This window comes from Acipenser ruthenus, chromosome 7 (genome assembly GCF_902713425.1).
Source record: "Acipenser ruthenus chromosome 7, fAciRut3.2 maternal haplotype, whole genome shotgun sequence".
Classification (NCBI taxonomy): domain Eukaryota; kingdom Metazoa; phylum Chordata; class Actinopteri; order Acipenseriformes; family Acipenseridae; genus Acipenser; species Acipenser ruthenus.
The window spans coordinates 404,164-425,028 of NC_081195.1; the positions used below are offsets into that span (position 1 = coordinate 404,164).

General features: G+C 42.0%; 1 protein-coding gene across 3 annotated transcripts; it reads right to left on the bottom strand.

Annotated features, from left to right (window-relative positions):
* Positions 1–2,770: 2,770 nt before the first annotated feature.
* On the bottom strand, positions 2,771–20,803 carry LOC117416279 (suppressor of fused homolog). 3 transcript variants are annotated; one of them, XM_034027400.3, is made up of 13 exons: positions 20,435–20,801; positions 18,869–19,003; positions 15,628–15,764; positions 11,200–11,342; positions 10,845–10,930; positions 10,332–10,404; positions 9,232–9,388; positions 8,924–9,026; positions 7,742–7,780; positions 5,983–6,117; positions 5,612–5,750; positions 4,660–4,728; positions 2,771–4,428 (listed from the first exon to the last, which is right to left on the bottom strand). In XM_034027400.3, exons 1-13 carry the CDS (start codon positions 20,587–20,589, stop codon positions 4,339–4,341), a joined length of 1,461 nt encoding a protein of 486 aa, XP_033883291.1. In that variant the 5' UTR covers positions 20,590–20,801; the 3' UTR covers positions 2,771–4,338. The 3 variants fall into 3 exon arrangements, with proteins under 3 accessions (XP_033883291.1, XP_033883294.1, XP_033883293.1); XM_034027403.3 differs by lacking the exon at positions 7,742–7,780 and having other exon boundaries at positions 9,232–9,385; positions 20,435–20,803; XM_034027402.3 differs by lacking the exon at positions 7,742–7,780 and having other exon boundaries at positions 20,435–20,802.
* Positions 20,804–20,865: the final 62 nt, after the last annotated feature.

Consider the following 20,865-nt stretch of genomic DNA (forward strand, 5'->3'; position numbering starts at 1 on the left):
CAAATTGCGTTAGGAAGCAGTCATTTGTCATTTCCCATTTTATATGGGGGAAGTTGAAATCCCCCATTAATATGGCTTCTCTTTTGCTGCATGCATTTCTAATGTCATTGTATAACAGATTATTTTGCTGTGTCTAAATTTGGTGGTCTATAACATATTATTATGCCCTTTGAATTTTTGTCAATTATTCTGACCCATATTGATTCTGCAGTGTTCTTTTTCTTCCAAATTTAACACTTCAAGACTATTTTTGATGTATAGCACTACCCTTATCAATGACTAATCCAGGTCTTCTGAAATATATATATCTGGAATATGAGCACACAGTTGCAATGGCACACACAAGCACCCCTGTTACATCTATTGATTGTTTTAACATGTCGCTGGACATCAATGCACTGGGACTGTAATTGCATATGAATTCAATACATCTTTACGACACGTAAGATCAATACTGGGAATGCATTTCATTGCGTTGTGTTTGGATTCTGTGCCAGTGTTGTCATGCGTCTGTCTCTGGATGGGAGTTTAGAATGATGGAGAGAACTTGCTCTGGTTCTTTGTTGTGTTGGGGTGCCGCTCCACCACTTTTTATCCAGCTATAGCCTCAGACATGAACTGTTCAATCTTTCAGTTTTCACCTTATTTATGCTGGATCACAGCTGATAGGACTGTGACCCTAATTCATTGTGTCTACTGTTAACACTCATAAACACCAGTGTACATAAAGCACTTTATTTAATATACACTAAAAAAGAACAATTGCTGCTTTTTCTTGTTACTCTCAAATGAGGGCATTTGAATTTTGTATACAAGCTGACCCGGAAGAGGCTACCTTTTGTAAACACATTGGATTGTAAATTAGTTTGGATTTCTTTTGAAAAAGTCCAAAACCATTGTAAATGTATTATATTTCAAGTACCTGATTTAACTGCCATATGAGTTAGTGTGTGTGTGTGTAAAGAGACAGAGATATAGTATATAGCCTACTTCACATGTTAGTAAACATGAGTTAATACGTGTATTTAATTTAATAAACAAACAGAACATGCACTGAAGGGTAACTGTTTATAATATACCATTATTGATTTTAGGACAGGTACAGTACTTTTGGTTTGCCACTACACCCCCGTGTGGAGACGTCAGGTTGGTTATGGATGGCAGTGTGTGTACCCCAGTGGTTGCAACAGATCACTCAGCCACCTTGTGCGTCAGTCCAGCTGTATAAGCGCTAAGTGCAGATTCACACACAGTCACATTAGAGCCCATGAGAACAGCTTGACATCTCCTGCCTCTAAACTGGGTTAGTTAAAAGATTATCCTGAGCTAGAGTGCTGGCTCCTTGCTTCTCCTGAATAGGGTTGTGACGCACTAACTTCAAGTCACCCTCCCTCCCCTCCTCCACAAGCTCTCAGGAATCTGGCTAGGCTGCACACAAACACATGCTTGCTTGCTTTGTAACGATGGCTCCGTTTCTACATGTTTCCAGCAGCTTCCATATATGAATGCTTTAATATACTGTCTTAAGGATGGCAGATGCAATCCCTAAATTACTGGACTCTTGTGTTACGCATACTCATTTGAATGTCCTTTCATGTACGTGTCTCATCACTGTGTTTAACTTACTGTGCGTTATTGAAGGTACGTTTCTTTAACCCATTCAGAACCAAAAAAATCACAACACAAGCCATGTTCACGTAATCCGATACATTTCAGAGACTTACCGTTTGTGCTTAACAAAATTAAAATTTTACCAATACAAGACAATTAAAATAGGTACATTCCAGTTAATAAATGCTCCAAAAGAAAATGATGAAGTAGCCTGTCCTCAAATGAGGACAATGGCACTTAATGAGTTTATCAGTCTGCAAAAGCAAAGGTAAAGATATCTTACCTTGCGGAATACACCTCCAAAAAGGACTTGTGTTTACCTGAACATATCACAATGTATTTTAAAAGGTGGGTCTGGTAACTGTGTTCCTAACAATTCTGTTTAGATTTTTTACTGCCCCTGCCTTTATCTGGTACATGTCCAATAGTCCTACAGAAAGCAGACCTTCATATCTCTGAAGCAGTGCTGGCTCAGTAATGGGAAGCAGGTCCTCCCAGGAATAAGAGGTGCAGCAGGAAGGGTGTTGGCAGCACAGCACAGCGCTGCCCTCCCAGCTGCCACAGTATTACAGCATTAGGGACACTTTGCTGTTAAATTCCTGCTGGTCTTGGACAGCAGGCTGCAGCAATAGAATGCAATCTTGTATTTTTCAGTTTACGCAGTTTTTTATCACATACAGTAAATGCATGCTGCCCCATGGAGTTGATTTTCCTGTGAGGGTGTGTCTGGCTGGCAAGCGAGATCAAAGACTAAAGAGGCGCGACTGACAGAGCTTTATATGCCCCGGGGCTATTTTGAAACCGGAAAGCCTGCTTTTCAGAAAAAAAAAAAACACTGCACACAGTTTCACTGATAACCCTTAAAATAATCTCACCTCCACATTACTTAACTGTTGTATTAAAACAATAGAATTAAAAGAAATCTCCTTTGGGGTATTAAAGTTGAAGAATACATTTCTGGGGAAGATGGGACTTTGAACACTGATTCTGAATGCAATTATTTGCTGTTTAATCATGTGGAAATCAATAGAGAAATACAATATCTAGCTTTTCTGTGCATTATGTAGAGATCTCCATACACCGGTTGCAGACTCAGAAGAAAAAATAAAAAAGGTACAAAAAAGTACATCTTGACAATTCTAACACAAAGAAACAGAACTTTCTGTAAATAGTTTTAATGCACTTGAAGATTACAGAAAGACAGTTTAGTGATTCACAAAAAGGATATTAAAAAAGGAAATGTGCACTAAAATATACTGTAACATTTTTTACATTATAATCTACGATATAAAAAAAATCTCTGCTAATGAAGAACACCTTCTTGCACTGCTGATAAGTAAGCAGAAGTCATAGAATCAACGATTAACTTTGTTTGAAGCGTTTCTTTCAGTTGGCAGAGACACACAGTGTTAAGCGTTGCGTTCATTCCAATTGGAAAGTGTTTATACACTGACCAGTAGAAGTAACACACTGTGTATCGAGGACAAGTCGCTTACTGTGGGGAACGAGCGCTCTGTTTAAGACCTTCATTAAAAACAGATTTGCTCTAAAAGGTCACACTACTCTGAATAAAACACCAGTCAATACCCACGTGAAAACGGCAGGGAATTTAAAAATGCACACGCTGGACCAGCACCTCTGGTTACTCATCGATCTTAACCTCAAGACGACAGAATGGAGTTTCCACTTTCTGCCACTTCTTTAAACCTTCACTACGCTGCACCAGGATAACGGCGTGCATTCTTATGCTGCTGGGAAGCACAGGATTTATTACAGAAGAGAGACATTAACAGTCGAGCTACAGAGACTGTTACTGGTCAGCATGTACATTTATGAGTGTGGTTATTCGTATACCAATTGTATTGATCATTTTGAAAATAAAAGGACACTAAAAATTCAGCATACTTAAAAATAAGATTACAAAAAACAAAGAGTCAGGTTTCAAACTGATTCTAATACAAAATAAGTTACCTGCCAATGGAACATATATCTTTGGCATGATCGTAATCAATTAAAAAAAAAATTAATAGAAAAAAAAAAAAAAAAAAGATACAAACAATGGAAACAGAGTAGTTGGCCTGTACTTCAGTCAAATAGTTACAATACAAACACTACCACCACACTGATTAATGTGCAACTTGTTTCTTTTGTAACTGAGTGATGGAAACCTGATCCATGGATTTAGCAAGGGTCCTTTTCTTTTTCAACAGTTTGAGGTTTGGTTTGATCAACGCATACCTTGATAAGCCACAGCTGGATCGGTCAAATGCTCTAAAATATACTCCAGCTGTGGCTGATCCTGGCAGGGTTTAGGTTGATCAAACCAACCAAACAGCGTTCCTGGTCCCATCACAGGTCTGGACAGACCGCAACACGGACAACTCCTGGAATTTCTGTTAAACTGTTCCTCAGTCTAGCTCCCCATAGACTAAACTGAGTCGAGCACAAAGCGGTGTTTGTATAGTACAGGGTATTCATTCACTCACTCTCACACACACACACACACACACACACACCTGCTGAAATGTTGTGGAATCGAGACAGGATGGAGTGGAAGGGCACTTAGACAAACAGCACCTCACCCAGTCTGGGCAGGCCAACGTTTCCAGATGCAGGTCAGGGGTTGTTTCCACATCTCTACTCTGTTTTTCATTGAGCTTAGCTTCACTGCAGCAGTGGAGTCAGGGTGTACTTCTCTCTGAGACCCGTCGCGTGGTCTCTCCTGCGCTACTGCAGAGGGCTGTCAAACACAGAGTCTGGCAAGATGGAGATCTTCAGCTTCTTCTCCGGCCAGCTATACTCCTTGGGTAGCTTAGGCTTTAGAAACAAATTAAAATAAAAACAGTTGAATAGTTTAAAGGGAATTGTCAAGCTCTTTGCATACAGGAATTATTTTATTTTACTTGAAGTTGTAGAGATGGGCATTGAAATATGATTCATCTACTGTTGTGTGACCACCCAGGACCACTGTAGAAACTAGCAATCCAATTGCTTCCACAATGATAATAATAATAATAATAATAATAATAAATATAATAATAATCTTACTACTTCTTGTGCTGTTAGGTCCTCTAGATCTTCAAGCATTCTTTCTACAAACTCCTCGGTCAGTAATATCTACAGGAGAAAACACAGTAAAAAAAACTCAAGGAACCAGATTAAACCAAAAATGACCAGTGGATCCTGGTACGTCAAACAAAAGCAACACAAACACATTAAAAGGATGGTAGGGAAGGTAGTTACTATTTAAAACACACACAAAGATTCCTTACACATTCGAACAGTAACTGAATACACCCGCTAGTGAAATTCTATAGGCTTCTTTACTGCCTTTTAGACAAACTGCTCAGGGCTGTGCAGGACTCCAATTAAAATCTATCGTTAACAGAAGGACTTCACTGCAAGGTCTGATACACTTGGAAGATACAGAAATGCTTAAAATATTTTATTTAAAATTTCACCTGCATAACCTGTACTACTTAAATTACCATAAAAGTGCTTTTACAGCCCAGTACCCCAAAGTTTACCAGAAGGCTTATTCCTATGGGGGACAAAAACAGAAATTCTGAAGGGGTTTTACAGCAATTTTCTTGAAACAGACACCACCCCCCTCAACCTATTATTTTAATACACAAAGTGGAATGGTAGCTTCACACAGTGTATTACAAAGCGGTTGTTCCAATGTAAGAACATTTGTTAAAATGTTTGTTTTGTTCCGTGTTTCTTATGCAAGCCTGGCTTCTCGAATTAGCGGCATGCTTCTTCAAGTGGGAGTTCTGTCTGCAGCACTGTGTGTGATATACCTCACAGATCAGACAGGAGCAAAGAAAAGATGAACAACTTCCACAGAACAGTGAATGCACGACTGGATTCAGCTTTAACAAAACCACAAAGAAACATCAGAACCCCCTTAAGAATCTTCTGTTACTCTTTCCCACAACCCAGATTTAATGTCACCCCCAATGCAAAGTGTTGGTTTGTGGACGGCCTGCCTGCCCACCTGTAGCCACGGTCCGTGAGCAGCATACGGATGTTCCTCAGTCGCAAAGGCTCCTTCCACTCCTGTTGATACAAATGTGATGGCAGTGTCACCTGTAATACTTTTGTATGTGAAGTGTCTTCCGTGGAGCAGCCGGCCCCTAAGATAACAAAGAGAAGGTTATCAAGCAACATGTCAAAAAAACAGGACTGCTCAGAACATCGCTGACAGCAGGTGTAGACTGGGATACAAGCTGTAGAAGCTACATTGTTATAAAAGGGAGTTTCTTTGAGACACATAATCTCATCTGTCTAATAGTCTCTTATTCTCAATGATCTGCTCCAGGTGGAAGGAACACCTTTTGATCACACGGCCTTGCCCCACATTCTTACTTCAGGCACAGTGGAATAAGCGTCCCAGACTCCTGGTTGAACTGGAGGTGGACACTCTCCAGCTGTCTGGTGCGGACCAGCTCATGAGGGACAATGGCTGCAGAGCTTTCACTTTCCAGACTGTCTTTACGGCTCCTATGCAGTGAAACAAAAAGCTGACTGTGAGAGACAGAGAATACAACCAAGTGGAAATAAAAAAGCAATAATTAAAAACAACTGTTAACTATAGTAGCACAAAAAAAAAAAAAAAAAAATAGAAATAAATCAATCAATCAATCAATAAAATAGTTCTATTTATGGATTTCATAGGAGTATGTTTTCTCTCACTAGTATAGTAAATGCACTTACTTAGATATTGTTTGCATGTTCATATCCTGGCATTGAACTGTGCTGAGTTTATTTATGGCCAACTTTCCCCATTTTAGCACCTTCCATTAAATTTTCCAAGCTTTCAGAATGGTTTTCTCACTTAAAACATTTGACTATGGATCCTGCTAACCAGCTATGCTAAAGGATTTGGTCTGATGCACAAGGAGGTCAGCTGGGTCTGTAACAGCAAAGCTACAATGTCAGTGTCTTGGGTTGCTCTGTACTAACCAGCACTGCAAACTGCAAACTGCTTCCTGAGCAGCGACTTCAGCTGGGAAACGAAAGAGAAAACAAGCTGCCACAGAGCTGCTCGCATTCATTTTTCTACAGTGTTCAAGTCATCCTGCTTCTCCCTGCCCAAAAAACCCCACTGAAGAGCCCTCAGGCCTCCCTGTTTCAACACTGACTCACTGCGCTGAGACGGTGGGTGTTTACACTGGCATTCCTCACGAGGGTGCCCACGACTGCTTATGGAAACACATTTAAAACACTAAAACGACTATTAAAAGCATGTAACTCCAGCGAGCTTGATGGCCATTTTTTTTTCAACTTTTCGAAACCCCTTCTCATTAGCTATTTCCACCTTAATCAGTCACACGGTTGATAAAACCCAATCCCAGGAAGTTAACAAGTATCAGTGGGATGAGGAAATGGAGTGCATCGACTGACCGTCACGATCACTAATGCTCTAAAGAGGTTTCGCCCAGAGACCTTCAAACAGAAACCAATCCACACAAGACAGAGAGCCAGGGCAATCCACAACAATCCAGCCACAACAGGAGCACTTAAAATGGTTTCCAGAGCACTGCTCCACTCATGACTGATACTAATGTAGCAGTCTAAATGTCAAACAACGCACTGCCCTGCTATAACTTTCTACTACTAAAACAAACAAAAGATCTTTGAGTAAAAATGCAAGCCCCCAATACACAAGGACAGTTACCTTTTACTGAGCCTTCAGCAAAGCACAGGATTGTACTGGACTGTTCTACATAGTTTGGCATGTAACCTCCTTGTGCTTCAGTCTTAGCAACAACTTTCAAGAGACAAACTGAGAATACAACCAAAACAAATAGGACTCAAACCCACAGACCCCCAACCCTGTTCCTAATTATATTTAATAATATATATATATATATATATATATATATATATATATTATATATTATATATATATATATATATTATATATATATATATATATATATATATATATATATATATATATATATATATATATATATATATATATATATATATATTACACACTAAAATTCATTATTAGTCTGTCCGTGCACCAGGAAGGACACGATGTTCATTAAACACCCTAGTTAAAGAATGCTTTGGCTGTGTGTCTCGTGTTGCCCCCCCTCCCATATCTTGCTCTTACCTTGAAGTCTGCTGGCTCTGCAAATGGCCCACTGATTGTCTATGGAGAAATTAGGGGGAAGATTTGTAGCACAGTAGTGAAAACAGATAACAGTTTTAGCATAGTGCCTACATTGGTATTTGGGACAGCCCAGTAAGGATGCTGGGACTGTGCAGTTGGGAAAATCCTGGCGTTGCCAAACCAAACCCCAAAACCCACCCACCTCAGAGTTCTAATGTAGATGGGATGAAAAAAAAAAGAGCCATTTTGAATATCAATGTGATTTTGAATTAACTGCACATCATTCAATGTGTGAATAAAATAAATAAAAAAACAAGTTAAACCCACCCTACAGACAGGCTGTAGAACGATTACTATTCTATAGTGACTTCTTTCAGAAGGTTTCCCTGAGGGGGCATTATAAGCCAGTTTTACCTGAATGTTTGAATATAATAAATGACATTGAAGAAGACTCCTGTATTGAATCTTGTTTGTGCAGCTGTTTTCTGATTAGAGGAAAAACAAATCCTGTAACAACTCAGGAGGGGGCGCTGCTGAGCAACCTACAGTCCCACTGACAGGGGAGGAGTGAAAAGACAGGAACATGCAGACTCAGCACTGTCTGCCTGTGCTGGAAAGGGCTGATTATCTCCTGTACTTAATTAAATCAATTATGAGCAAGGCATGTGCATGGGTGTGCCCCTGCTTTCACAGCTGGCTCTGTAGGTCAAAGCATGGCTGCGTTGGGACTCAAACACTGGCTCCTACAACTGAATTACTTGTGACTAAGGCACAAGGGGCTACAATTACCCACCCATCCTTGGGGAGTTGAGAAACCACACCTTCCTCTATAGCAACCACACAAATACAAACCAGGAGAATTGAACAATGTAATTAATGCCAGTTCTAGGAAACAGTCAGTTCCCCCACAGGAGATCCATATAAAACCTTTCCTTGTGCAACACTGTTTATTACAATAGACTCAACAATGTCCCAGGAATGGAGAGGCAAACACACCTACTTCCAGGAAATCTAGCAGCTGCTGCAGAAAGACAATTGGGTTTGAAGAGCCCCATGAAGGGGATACAAATAAAAATAAATGAGGGGAAAATTGGCCATAACTACTATATTTAGTGAGGAGAGAGAGTGAGCGAGAGAGAGAGAGAGAGAGAGAGAGAGAGACACACACACACACACACTTACTGGGGCCGGTCATGACTCTGTCTTTGTCCACTGATCGGTGGTAAAACTGGTTTGTTGTTAATTTCTAGTCCCCTTCGCAAGGCCTCTCGGATCTGTTCCGTATCTGAAGAAAATTGATTTGAGAACATCTCTAAATCATCCTATCAAAATTTCTAGTTTATTAAATAATGATTCAGTGAATATCTCTTCAAATGCAACACAAGCATCCATGCCACATGCATGCATGTCAGTAATACCCATTTCCCTTGCAGGCCTGTAAATCTCTTTTTCCTGCTTCAGAAATCCAGCCCCCTCCCCCCGTCCCTCACCTTTGTCAGACAGGCGGCGAGGCTGGGAGCCCACGCAGATACTCCTGCTGTCATCCTCATCATCTGGAGGCCTGCTCAGATCTTCCCAGGCACACTTTGCACTCACACCACTCAGGTTAGAGCCATCCGTCTCGATCCCTTTATCCACTCTCTCCTGCTAAAAAGAGAACAACTCAAACATAGGACCCCAGACCAGCACAGGCTGCAGCAGGCTGGGTGTGGAGGGGGTGGTGGGGTAGGGTAGGTCAGTGGCTGGAGTGATAAGGTGCACTGCAGCTGCAACCTCCATAGACTGTGAATGTCTGAGGGCAGCCTAACAAACACACACTGTCAACATCCCGGTCTGTACGCACGCGATGACACCTCAGCAGTGAAGTCAATTCTTTTGTCTTAAAAAGCACAGTGTGCGCGTCATAAAAAAATAACCATGCCTCTGAAAACTATTGATTGTTTGAAAAAAGGATTTTTGTCTCGTTTTTTGGCTTGTTCAGCAACCATGCGGTAAAGCAAAATTGATTAAAGAAAAAAAAAAAAAAAACTTGAGGATCTGATGAACTTTTCATGTTGGGATGATTTGGAATAAAAGCTTTCTTGCATGTTAGATTAAGATTTGGTGCACTTTGAAACGATTCATATCAGATTGATTTTGAATAAATGTTCAGCTTCAATTTGGGATTTTTGCTTTTTGTACTGCGTTTTAATTCTTTAACAAATAGGATAAAGCAAAGGCAGAATACTGCAGACATGAGAAACGGGTACATGTAATTCTGCTTTTATTCCCAATCTCATCTCATTAACTTACTCCAACAGTTTACTCCATTCATTTTGATTGTCCTTTCACTATAATGAAGCCCTCGATAGAACAAACAAAAGGCTTGGACCCCAACAGGTTCATTATAGCGAGGGTGTACTGTAGCTGGGAGAGGCCATTTTGACAGAACTCCGTCTACAGACAGAAAACTTTCACCCATGCATTTATTAAAAGAAACAACACCTGTTTGATGTGCACCTTTAAGAAAAGAGAAACATTAATTTAACTACCTGCAGGTGGCACTCCAGGCCTTCTCTAACTATTTTGCATTTAATATCCAAGGCCTTACTTGTAGGTGTGGATCAATTTCAAATATGGTCTCCCCTCTTCTCATGTCAGTGATTAACCAAGGGCCTCCAGCACTACACATGCAAAAACAAAAGGAAGCTTTATTATTTTCTTCAGATTCAATTTAGTTGCTACTTTTCCTATCTGATGATGCATTTCAGTGTGCAAGGCTGCCACCTTCAAACATCCAAGTTTAGTACAGTGTTTAGAAAATCCAGAATCTAAAAACATTGAGCAGCTGACAACTCAGAATCATTCGTCTGGTTTTGTTAATCTTCTAAACTGCAATAGTACTAATCGAATGCTGTACGGGCCATTACACAGCAGCCCAGTCTTGTTCCAGCTCCATTCACATATATTTAGACAATGAACTACAGCCTCGATGCACCAAATCCGTCAGTTTCTGCAGCATGTCAATTTCTATCACCATTACTAATTTAAGCGCGGTGAAAAGCACACAAAGACAATATCACACAGACTTCACAAGCTTGGACCCAGACCTGGGGACACTTACACATGGACAGTGCGTAACAAATCAAGGATTCCTTGCCCGTTCCATTGCTGGGCAGCCTGGAGCTCCTCTGTACAAACACCCACAATCTATGGGGGAGGAGAATTGTTTTCTTTTAAAAAGGCACAAGTAAAAAGTTGATACAGTTTTTATAGGCAGAACAGGAGGATGGATCTGACTTTCTGAAGGTCACAATGTAGGAGTCCTAACATCAACATGTATTAAAAAGAGAAGAGTGAACAATGTATAAATATGAAATACTTCAGTATGATGCACACAGCCTGCCCCCTCCCCTCCTTGGCTTACTCAACAGTAAGAATGGTACACTATGCCACACATTGCCCTTGCAGAGTATTACCTGCAGGAATGTTAACAGTCCAAAGGGTGTTTGCACTGGCTGTAACTGGGGGTCCTCAGTCAGCAGCATGTGTTGGATACGGGATTCACTGTTATCTAAAGGACTGTGCCACGAAACATGATCCCCGCTGCAGAACGTGTTTTCTGGGAAACAAAAAAAAAAACAATTAAAATAAAACCTTCGCTTTCCTACTTCCTCTGAGGAGACGTGATCAGCAAGCAAAGACTGCAGCTCAGTAAATCCACGTCTGTGATTTAAAACATTTATTTACATGGAGCGCATCCGCAGCCCATTTTGAAAGTTAAATCGTTACCCACATAAATGTTAGTAAACCTCAAGTAACCATTTCCAAACCGCTTACAAAGAGGAGAAATCTTTGTGGATTTGTAAACCAAGTTTTAAGTAACAAATTAATAAAATAAAGAAGTGTAAATAAAACATAAAAATAAAACACATTAGAAGTAGTGCAACTGCATCTTTTTATTTTCTTTTTTCCCCTCCTGGGAACCTCCAGCACTATCTGTCCTGGAGCTTTCACATGCTAAATCTCTCAGCAGGACTCCCACCTGTCTGCCAGTCTGGGAAGAGCAAGCACCAGCATTCTTATCCAGCAAGCACAATGCTAGGCTATTCACACTGGCTGCTCAAATGCTTAGGATTGACACTGCATACAGAGTTTACCTTACAGTACTGTTAGAACTTATTTTGGAAAATCCCATGCCTGATGTTTCTAGAAGGTGTTTCACTGCAGGTTTGTGAGTTTGCTCGCCCGTGTGGGAGGAGAAAGGCACAATCAGTTGTGGACACTGGTATTTTAAAAAGGGGGACTCGCTGTCTGCTGACAGCTCTAGATTATATTGTATCAAATACTTGCCTTAGATTACCAACAATGAACCTGTTTCCAACAAGAGTGGAGTCATACTCCAATGGAAACACTCCCAACACTGAAAAACAGATTTTTTTGGGAGCAAATATAAATGAGCTCCAGGATACCAACAGCAGTCTTTGAAAATGGGCAGGTTCCTGCATGCTCAAGAGTGTGTCTCCCCTGCAAGGCTCAAAGACTCAAACCAATGAACTGCAACTGGGAAAACAGAGCAACCTGTAACCAGTCTAGCAAAAAAACAACACCACCACCACCACAAAATATTTAACTAGCCAGTCAATGATTTTTCTTTCTGCAGAACAGAGGGCTGGATAATCTTTCCTCTCACAGGGCACACCAACTAGAAACCTAAATTATACTAGGGTGGTTTTTTCTGCTTGTATGCCTTTTTATTTTGGCCCTATTGGTGCTCATTTCACATACCCAGGACAATAAAAAAGGCAGCAGTTCCAGTATCTCTTTAACCCAATCTGCTTCAGCACAGCACCAGCTGGTACACTGAGTAGAAACAGGACTGTCAGTGGAAAAACAGCTGGGGCATTGACAACAGAACCTCTGTGAAACACGACAACACACCACGGACCAATACTCCAGTTTAGGAGGAGACTGAAAAGGAACACAGAAAGCGCAGGCACTGGTGCGGTGTGCCTGTGCTTGCAGGATTGTTTGACTTGTTCAGAGAGCACATCAACTGCTTCATTATCAGCGTAGAAGACTGAAGGCCACCCAGGTGCAAATTGACCCCAGATGGCAGGAACGGAAACAGGATAACAGCCTGAAGTCTCTCTATGCTATGTATACACTTAACACACAAACTCGTGGATTAAACATTAGTATGGAAGTGGTACATAAGGAACAAAAAAACAAAGATGGGAAGATTATACACACTTCTTTCTAGAATTAGGCCAATCATTTTTGCCTGCAATTGTTAACCTGCCATTTTCTTACAGCCCCTAAAGCAACTGCTGCAAGCACGCTCTGAATTTGGGAGCAGAGTGCATTAATATTTGGGAGCAGAGTGCATTAATATCCCATGCTCTGCTTACAAGCGCCCTATTGATGTCACTGTGGTATTATTCACATCCCCCGAGCTGTTATTGGATCCCAAGGAGGTTACAGAGGTCTTGGGAATGCTACACAAAAATGATTTTGTAAACACGAAACAGAACAATTAACATATTTTTTCTGCTCATTAAAGAAAAGGTATTTGTATCTCAACACAGCTGTGACCAGGGATTGCCAGTCCACAATGCTGAATTAGATACCCTTTTTATATGAACAGTTTCCTTGATTAAAGATCCCTTAAGTTCACACTGAAGGTGCTAGCTCTCAAAAGGACAGAGTTGCTGCTTTTGTTTCCTACATATTGTTTTGGACCTCATATCATACTTGCTTCTGCACATGCTATTGGGCAGGTATCTGTAAACTGGACTAAGCGTGCAGGATTGCAGTACCTGACTGGAACACATACCCAGCCAGCCCTGTAAACGAGTGTGTGCAGGATTGCAGTACCTGACTGGAACACATACCCAGCCAGCCCTGTAAACGAGTGTGTGCAGGATTGCAGTACCTGACTGGAACACATACCCAGCCAGCCCTGTAAACGAGTGTGTGCAGGATTGCAGTACCTGACTGGAACACATACCCAGCCAGCCCTGTAAACGAGTGTGTGCAGGATTGCAGTACCTGACTGGAACACATACCCAGCCAGCCCTGTAAACGAGTGTGTGCAGGATTGCAGTACCTGACTGGAACACATACCCAGCCAGCCCTGTAAACGAGTGTGTGCAGGATTGCAGTACCTGACTGGAACACATACCCAGCCAGCCCTGTAAACGAGTGTGTGCAGGATTGCAGTACCTGACTGGAACACATACCCAGCCAGCCCTGTAAACGAGTGTGTGCAGGATTGCAGTACCTGACTGGAACACATACCCAGCCAGCCCTGTAAACGAGTGTGTGCAGGATTGCAGTACCTGACTGGAACACATACCCAGCCAGCCCTGTAAACGAGTGTGTGCAGGATTGCAGTACCTGACTGGAACACATACCCAGCCAGCCCTGTAAACGAGTGTGTGCAGGATTGCAGTACCTGACTGGAACACATACCCAGCCAGCCCTGTAAACGAGTGTGTGCAGGATTGCAGTACCTGACTGGAACACATACCCAGCCAGCCCTGTAAACGAGTGTGTGCAGGATTGCAGTACCTGACTGGAACACATACCCAGCCAGCCCTGTAAACGAGTGTGTGCAGGATTGCAGTACCTGACTGGAACACATACCCAGCCAGCCCTGTAAACGAGTGTGTGCAGGATTGCAGTACCTGACTGGAACACATACCCAGCCAGCCCTGTAAACGAGTGTGTGCAGGATTGCAGTACCTGACTGGAACACATACCCAGCCAGCCCTGTAAACGAGTGTGTGCAGGATTGCAGTACCTGACTGGAACACATACCCAGCCAGCCCTGTAAACGAGTGTGTGCAGGATTGCAGTACCTGACTGGAACACATACCCAGCCAGCCCTGTAAACGAGTGTGTGCAGGATTGCAGTACCTGACTGGAACACATACCCAGCCAGCCCTGTAAACGAGTGTGTGCAGGATTGCAGTACCTGACTGGAACACATACCCAGCCAGCCCTGTAAACTAGTGTGTGCAGGATTGCAGTACCTGACTGGAACACATACCCAGCCAGCCCTGTAAACGAGTGTGTGCAGGATTGCAGTACCTGACTGGAACACATACCCAGCCAGCCCTGTAAACGAGTGTGTGCAGGACTGCAGTACCTGACTGGAACACATACCCAGCCAGCCCTGTAAACGAGTGTGTGCAGGACTGCAGTACCTGACTGGAACACATACCCAGCCAGCCCTGTAAACGAGTGTGTGCAGGATTGCAGTACCTGACTGGAACACATACCCAGCCAGCCCTGTAAACGAGTGTGTGCAGGATTGCAGTACCTGACTGGAACACATACCCAGCCAGCCCTGTAAACGAGTGTGTGCAGGATTGCAGTACCTGACTGGAACACATACCCAGCCAGCCCTGTAAACGAGTGTGTGCAGGATTGCAGTACCTGACTGGAACACATACCCAGCCAGCCCTGTAAACGAGTGTGTGCAGGATTGCAGTACCTGACTGGAACACATACCCAGCCAGCCCTGTAAACGAGTGTGTGCAGGACTGCAGTACCTGACTGGAACACATATCCAGCCAGCCCTGTAAACGAGTGTGTGCAGGATTGCTGTACCTGACTGGAACACATACCCAGCCAGCCCTGTAAACGAGTGTGTGCAGGATTGCAGTACCTGACTGGAACACATACCCAGCCAGCCCTGTAAACGAGTGTGTGCAGGATTGCAGTACCTGACTGGAACACATACCCAGGCAGCCCTGTAAACGAGTGTGTGCAGGATTGCAGTACCTGACTGGAACACATATCTAGCCAGCCCTGTAAACGAGTGTGTGCAGGATTGCAGTACCTGACTGGAACACATACCCAGCCAGCCCTGTAAACGAGTGTGTGCAGGATTGCAGTACCTGACTGGAACACATATCTAGCCAGCCCCTGCATGAGCTCCGCTGGCCACGTTGGGGGGGCTGTCTCTCCTGCTTCTCGCTTTAGCCGAAACGTCAGCTCGAACCCAAATCCACTCGGTCCATCCTGTCCAGTAAATCTGTCAAGAAAACAAACCAGCTATTAAAGCGTCTCCATCCAGCTGACTCCATTTCAATTCCTGTAAAAACCAAACGCAAACTGTGCTCAGCATCAGGAAACACGAAGACTTGGAAATGCATTAAATATGTTGTGGACATGTACTGAAGAGCTTTCTAAAGGGGTAATCCATCCACCAATTGCTCTAAAGGGAAAACATTACTTTTAGGAGTATAATAAAAAGAAAACATTTGCAGAACTAATTAAGCCTTTAAAAAGTGAATGCATTTGTTTTGAGACTCTGGTTCTTCAGGATGTTTTTCAGAAGGACACTTTCAATGCACTGTTGATTTTGGAGGAGCTGTATTAAACACTGCCTGGCCGAGTGCACACGGATTGGATGTCACTCCTACTGTACGCTATGTCTCAACTTTTCAGCATGATTCTCCCATAAAGTACGGCGACTGATTTTCCTGAATTGCGGAATCAGGCATTGGGAACAGAATTAGGCATTTTGCAGTGTTGTCTTTCTCCTCGCAACTCCAGTTTTGTGCTGGTTTTAGTTTTTTTTTTTTTGCACTACACCCAGCCAAGTTGAGTTCATTCATCATGTGACTTCACTCATCATGTGACTTCACTCATGTGCCTCTGCTGAAGCGGAACATGGCAGCTGCACCAACAAAGAAAGACAAATGCAATGTTTCAGCAAAAGACAGAGCTAAAACACGTTCTGATTATGATGGGATACTATTCTGCAAGTTTTGCTGTCATTCGATTGATCAGGTACGAGTCAATACCATGAAAGAGCATATCGCCAGTCGTAAACATGTAGAGAACAAGAAAGCAGAAGAGACGGCAATAAAAAATGGCAAAGCAGCGCATTCTTCAATGCTAAGAAACAGACCCAAGGTACTGGATAAATGAATTGAGTATTTAATTACTGTTTAGTTTATTTCTTTCCACTCTACTTGCCTTTAATAAAGTCTGTTTAAACTATATTATCTGACAATGAAGACACAAGCTCAAAGCTATTTCTCGCTATACATTCCCTAAAGGAAAGTGATTGCTTTCCTGTGTGAAGGATGTAGTCACTGCACTACACACCGTTTGTTTCATAAGAGACACAGCTCTTCTAGCTCAATGCGTTTACATTGAAAGGGACTCTATATAAATTACAATGGGGTGGTACACAGCAGTGAAGCTGTGTAGCAGAGAGCCAGTCAGCATGCCTTTATCAAAGTGTTTCATACTTTGTCCTGGTTACTGCAATGCCAGTAAAACACTAAACTTCATTTGTGGAGTCCTGTAAAGAAGATTACTCTCGCATGACATTGCTGGACTGTTACTGAACTGTTATTTTTTTATTGTTAATGTAATGCCAGCAATAAGCTAAACAGGTCTTTTTAAAACACCATCATTTGTTGACTAAACTACAGTGTCCAGAACTAAATCGGATTCTCACAACAGTGCTGGACATTTGTTTTCTTAACTGCTTTAAGAGAATTCACTTTTTCTGCTTATTTTAATGCCAGCAATGAGCCAAGTGATGTTTATAAACATTGACATGCAAGTGTCTTCAGGTGCTTTACAGCAACAAGAGTCTGACAATCTTATTTTTATTAAGCTAAGAATTGTGGCAATATTTATTAATTTACTTATTTTAACTATCAAAATTGTATGTATGTTCAAAAGCCATGTTTAATGATCAATACATTGATAAAAAGGGTATTTGCTGTTCCCCAGCCCTACATAAGGACCAACACTAGAGAGCTGTTTACATTATAGTGAATCAGAGATCTGTGATCTGACTCCAACAGAAATTAGGTCTATTTCAAAAGAACATCTTGCTGAGTATACAAGCTGGATGGGAAGCCTGGCATTCAAGGCTGAATTCTACGCATTGCATATTTCTTGTTAAGGAGGCAGGGGCGTAGAAATAAAAAATGCAGACATAGCAATAAAAGGCCAGTAGAGTGGTGTTCTGCAGAATCAGCTTCATGAACATCAACTGCATACAATTCACTCAAATTACAATTTAAATGAAGATTACCTCCTTTAAGATTGAACACTAAAGAAAAAATAATCTTCCACACAGCAAATCTGATACGTTTCCATTTATTTTATATATATATATAATTAAATTAATCCAAATATTTCTGAACCCCTGCAGTTCACATGTTTTCCTAACAAATGCACAAAGGCTGTGATTCTGTATTAGCTTCCCTTTCACAGATCCGGATACAAAACCACACACAAAGCCATAACCACCACCCCCAACTCCCTCTCAATGCAAAAGCACAAAGGAGCCCTGGTGAACACACACTGCAGGTTCAGACTGAGCAGACACCAGCCAGGATACACACACACACAAGCGGATTACACTAAAGCACCAGTTTGGTTCCTCCAAAGCCACCAAGAAAATCTAATGCACAATTTCATGTGACCAACATTCTACAAATCCTCTATTTGTCTACAACATAACCCTAGACTTCACTCCAGACATGAGATTTGCCTTGGATAGACATTAAGAAGTTAGAATAAGATGAGCAGACACAACAGGATATGAGAACTTCTTGTTATGTAATTATCTGCACTCAATATACAGAACACACTTCTGACGTTACAACAGTAGATGCATGTGGTGCTCAAAATCAGGACTTGAATCTGAACATATATTACAGTTGATTGAGTTGCCATCGCTGCCATAAACACATCAACAAAGGAGATATGGCTGTGAAGGGTGGTCTTCGACTGTGTGCACACTGGATGCAATGTACAGCGACCATGAGCCTTCACCCTCTGTACTGTAGGTGGCCTACTAGCCAGCAACAACTACACTATGAAGCACCTGGAAACACAGTGCTCCAAAGCTGAACACATGCCCAAAAAGGTTCAGTATCAAGAGGCTGATACAGGGCAGGACTTCACCCAACAATAATCCAGGGTGCTCTGCTGTATCAAGCAGCTAGCCTGCCCTTTTCCAAGCCCACTCACCAGTGTCAAAAACATAAATAGCAAACAAAATAACGTGGCACGGATATACCTGGTGTGTTATTAACTAGGTTCATGTCCTTTAATAATATTAGTATTATTATTAATAAGGGGAACAAAAGCCCACACACTTACTCGTGCACTCTGTTGTCTCCATAGAGATCACTCAGCCCAAAGCTAACGTAGTGCCAGTGTTCTGGAACATGCTGCGCCGGGCTCCCCACACACCTGTACATGCTGATGTAATCCAAGGGATCCGGCCCTCCCAACCTGGAATACAGAAGAAAAACACAGCAACGTGTTAGGAAACACCGACGCCTATTCACAACCCTTTAACATGTGCTAGCATGCTTCATCCCAATCAGAGAAGCGGCTCTATGTAAAAATAAGAAATAAAATAACCTCTATGTCCTAGACATGCAAGATATTACTTTGCGCCCTGTGGACCTCGAATGGAAGCGTACACAATACGATGCTTGTCAAGTATTTTGTAGTCAGGTAAACACTTTGGTTTCCAGAGTAAATCAATAATCTTGCTTTACCGTAAAACACATAGCAAGTAAATAGTATCTCACTGATGATAAAAACTGAAACGTCTTCGTCTACTACTGGCAAACATCGTCTGCATTAAATTGAACTTAAACTTGTAAACTACAGTATGTGCAGCACAGATGAACTCTAAGTACAGCAGTGTAACGTAGCGCGCTATTCACCCGAACCATTACAAGAACATAAGAAAGTTTACAATCGAGAGGAGGCCATTCGGCCCATCTTGCTTGTTTGGTTGTTAGTAGCTTATTGATCCCAGAATCTCATCAAGTAGCTTCTTGAAGGATCCCAGGGTGTCAGCTTCAACAACATTACTGGGGAGTTGGTTCCAGACTCTCACAATTCTCTGTGTAAAAAAGTGCCTCCTATTTTCTGTTCTAATGCCCCTTTATCTAATCTCCATTTGTGACCCCTGGTCCTTTTTTCTTTTTTCAAGTCAAATTAGTCCCCTGGGTCGACACTGTCTATACCTTTTAGGATTTTGAATGTTTGAATCAGATCGCTGCGTAGTCTTCTTTGTTCAAGACTGAATAGATTCAATTCTTTTAGCCTGTCTGCAAACGACATGCCTTTTAAACCCGGGATAATTCTGGTCACTCTTCTTTGCACTCTTTCTAGAGCAGCAATATCCTTTTTGTAACGAGGTGACCAGAACTGAACACAATATTCTAGATGAGGTCTTACTAAAGCATTGTAATGTTTTAACATTACTTCCCTTGATTTAAATTCAACACTTTTCACAATATATCCGAGCATCTTGTTGACCTTTTTTTTTTTTTATAGCTTCCCCACATTTATTTTAAGAGCTCCTAGTCCCTTTAACACTTCTGCATCCGTCAAGCTAAAGTTATTTAAAACTGGATATTATCAGGTCGACATGTGGGGCATGTTGTCCGTATCCTCCTTTGTAAAAACTTAATAATCATTTAATAGATTTGCTATTTTGTTCTCTTCATCTATAGTCACAATGGAGACTTCATGTTTTGTCTTCCGAAATGAACACACGTTTACTCCAGTCTAAGTTGGTCCATTGATATAAATATTAATACTAATAATAACAAGCTATTATTATTATTACTTTTAAGCAGCAGCACTGCATCAATGATCCTGTTTAAATTATACCATCAACCGCCTCCTCCCGACACCACTCACCAGTATTTCACGATGGCTGTGACCTGCAGCGGGTTGGGCTGCTCGGGGTACAGCCGCCTGCATTCCCCGTAAATAGCTTGCAGACCCGGGGGGAATAGCGACGCCAGACCCATGGCTGCGGCTCCGGCGCCGCCGCTAGGCCGCATATCATCCATCACTCACACCCGGCCACCGATATGTATGCACAATGATAAACCCCACGAATAAATCTTTATCTCAGTAACAAGAGCTACTGCGTTATCGTTTTGCTTTCCAAGGAACGGCTGTACTCCAGTTTCAATCGCCCGTGTTCACTAGCGGGACTTGCAAACCTGCTAAGAGAAGCTTGTTGCTTCTTCAGCGATGTTAAAGGCAATTTAAACTGATGTCCTCAGTAGCCTATCAGTAAAAGAAATAGGCGGGGCAGAAGAGACATTTCAAAACGTGGTTGG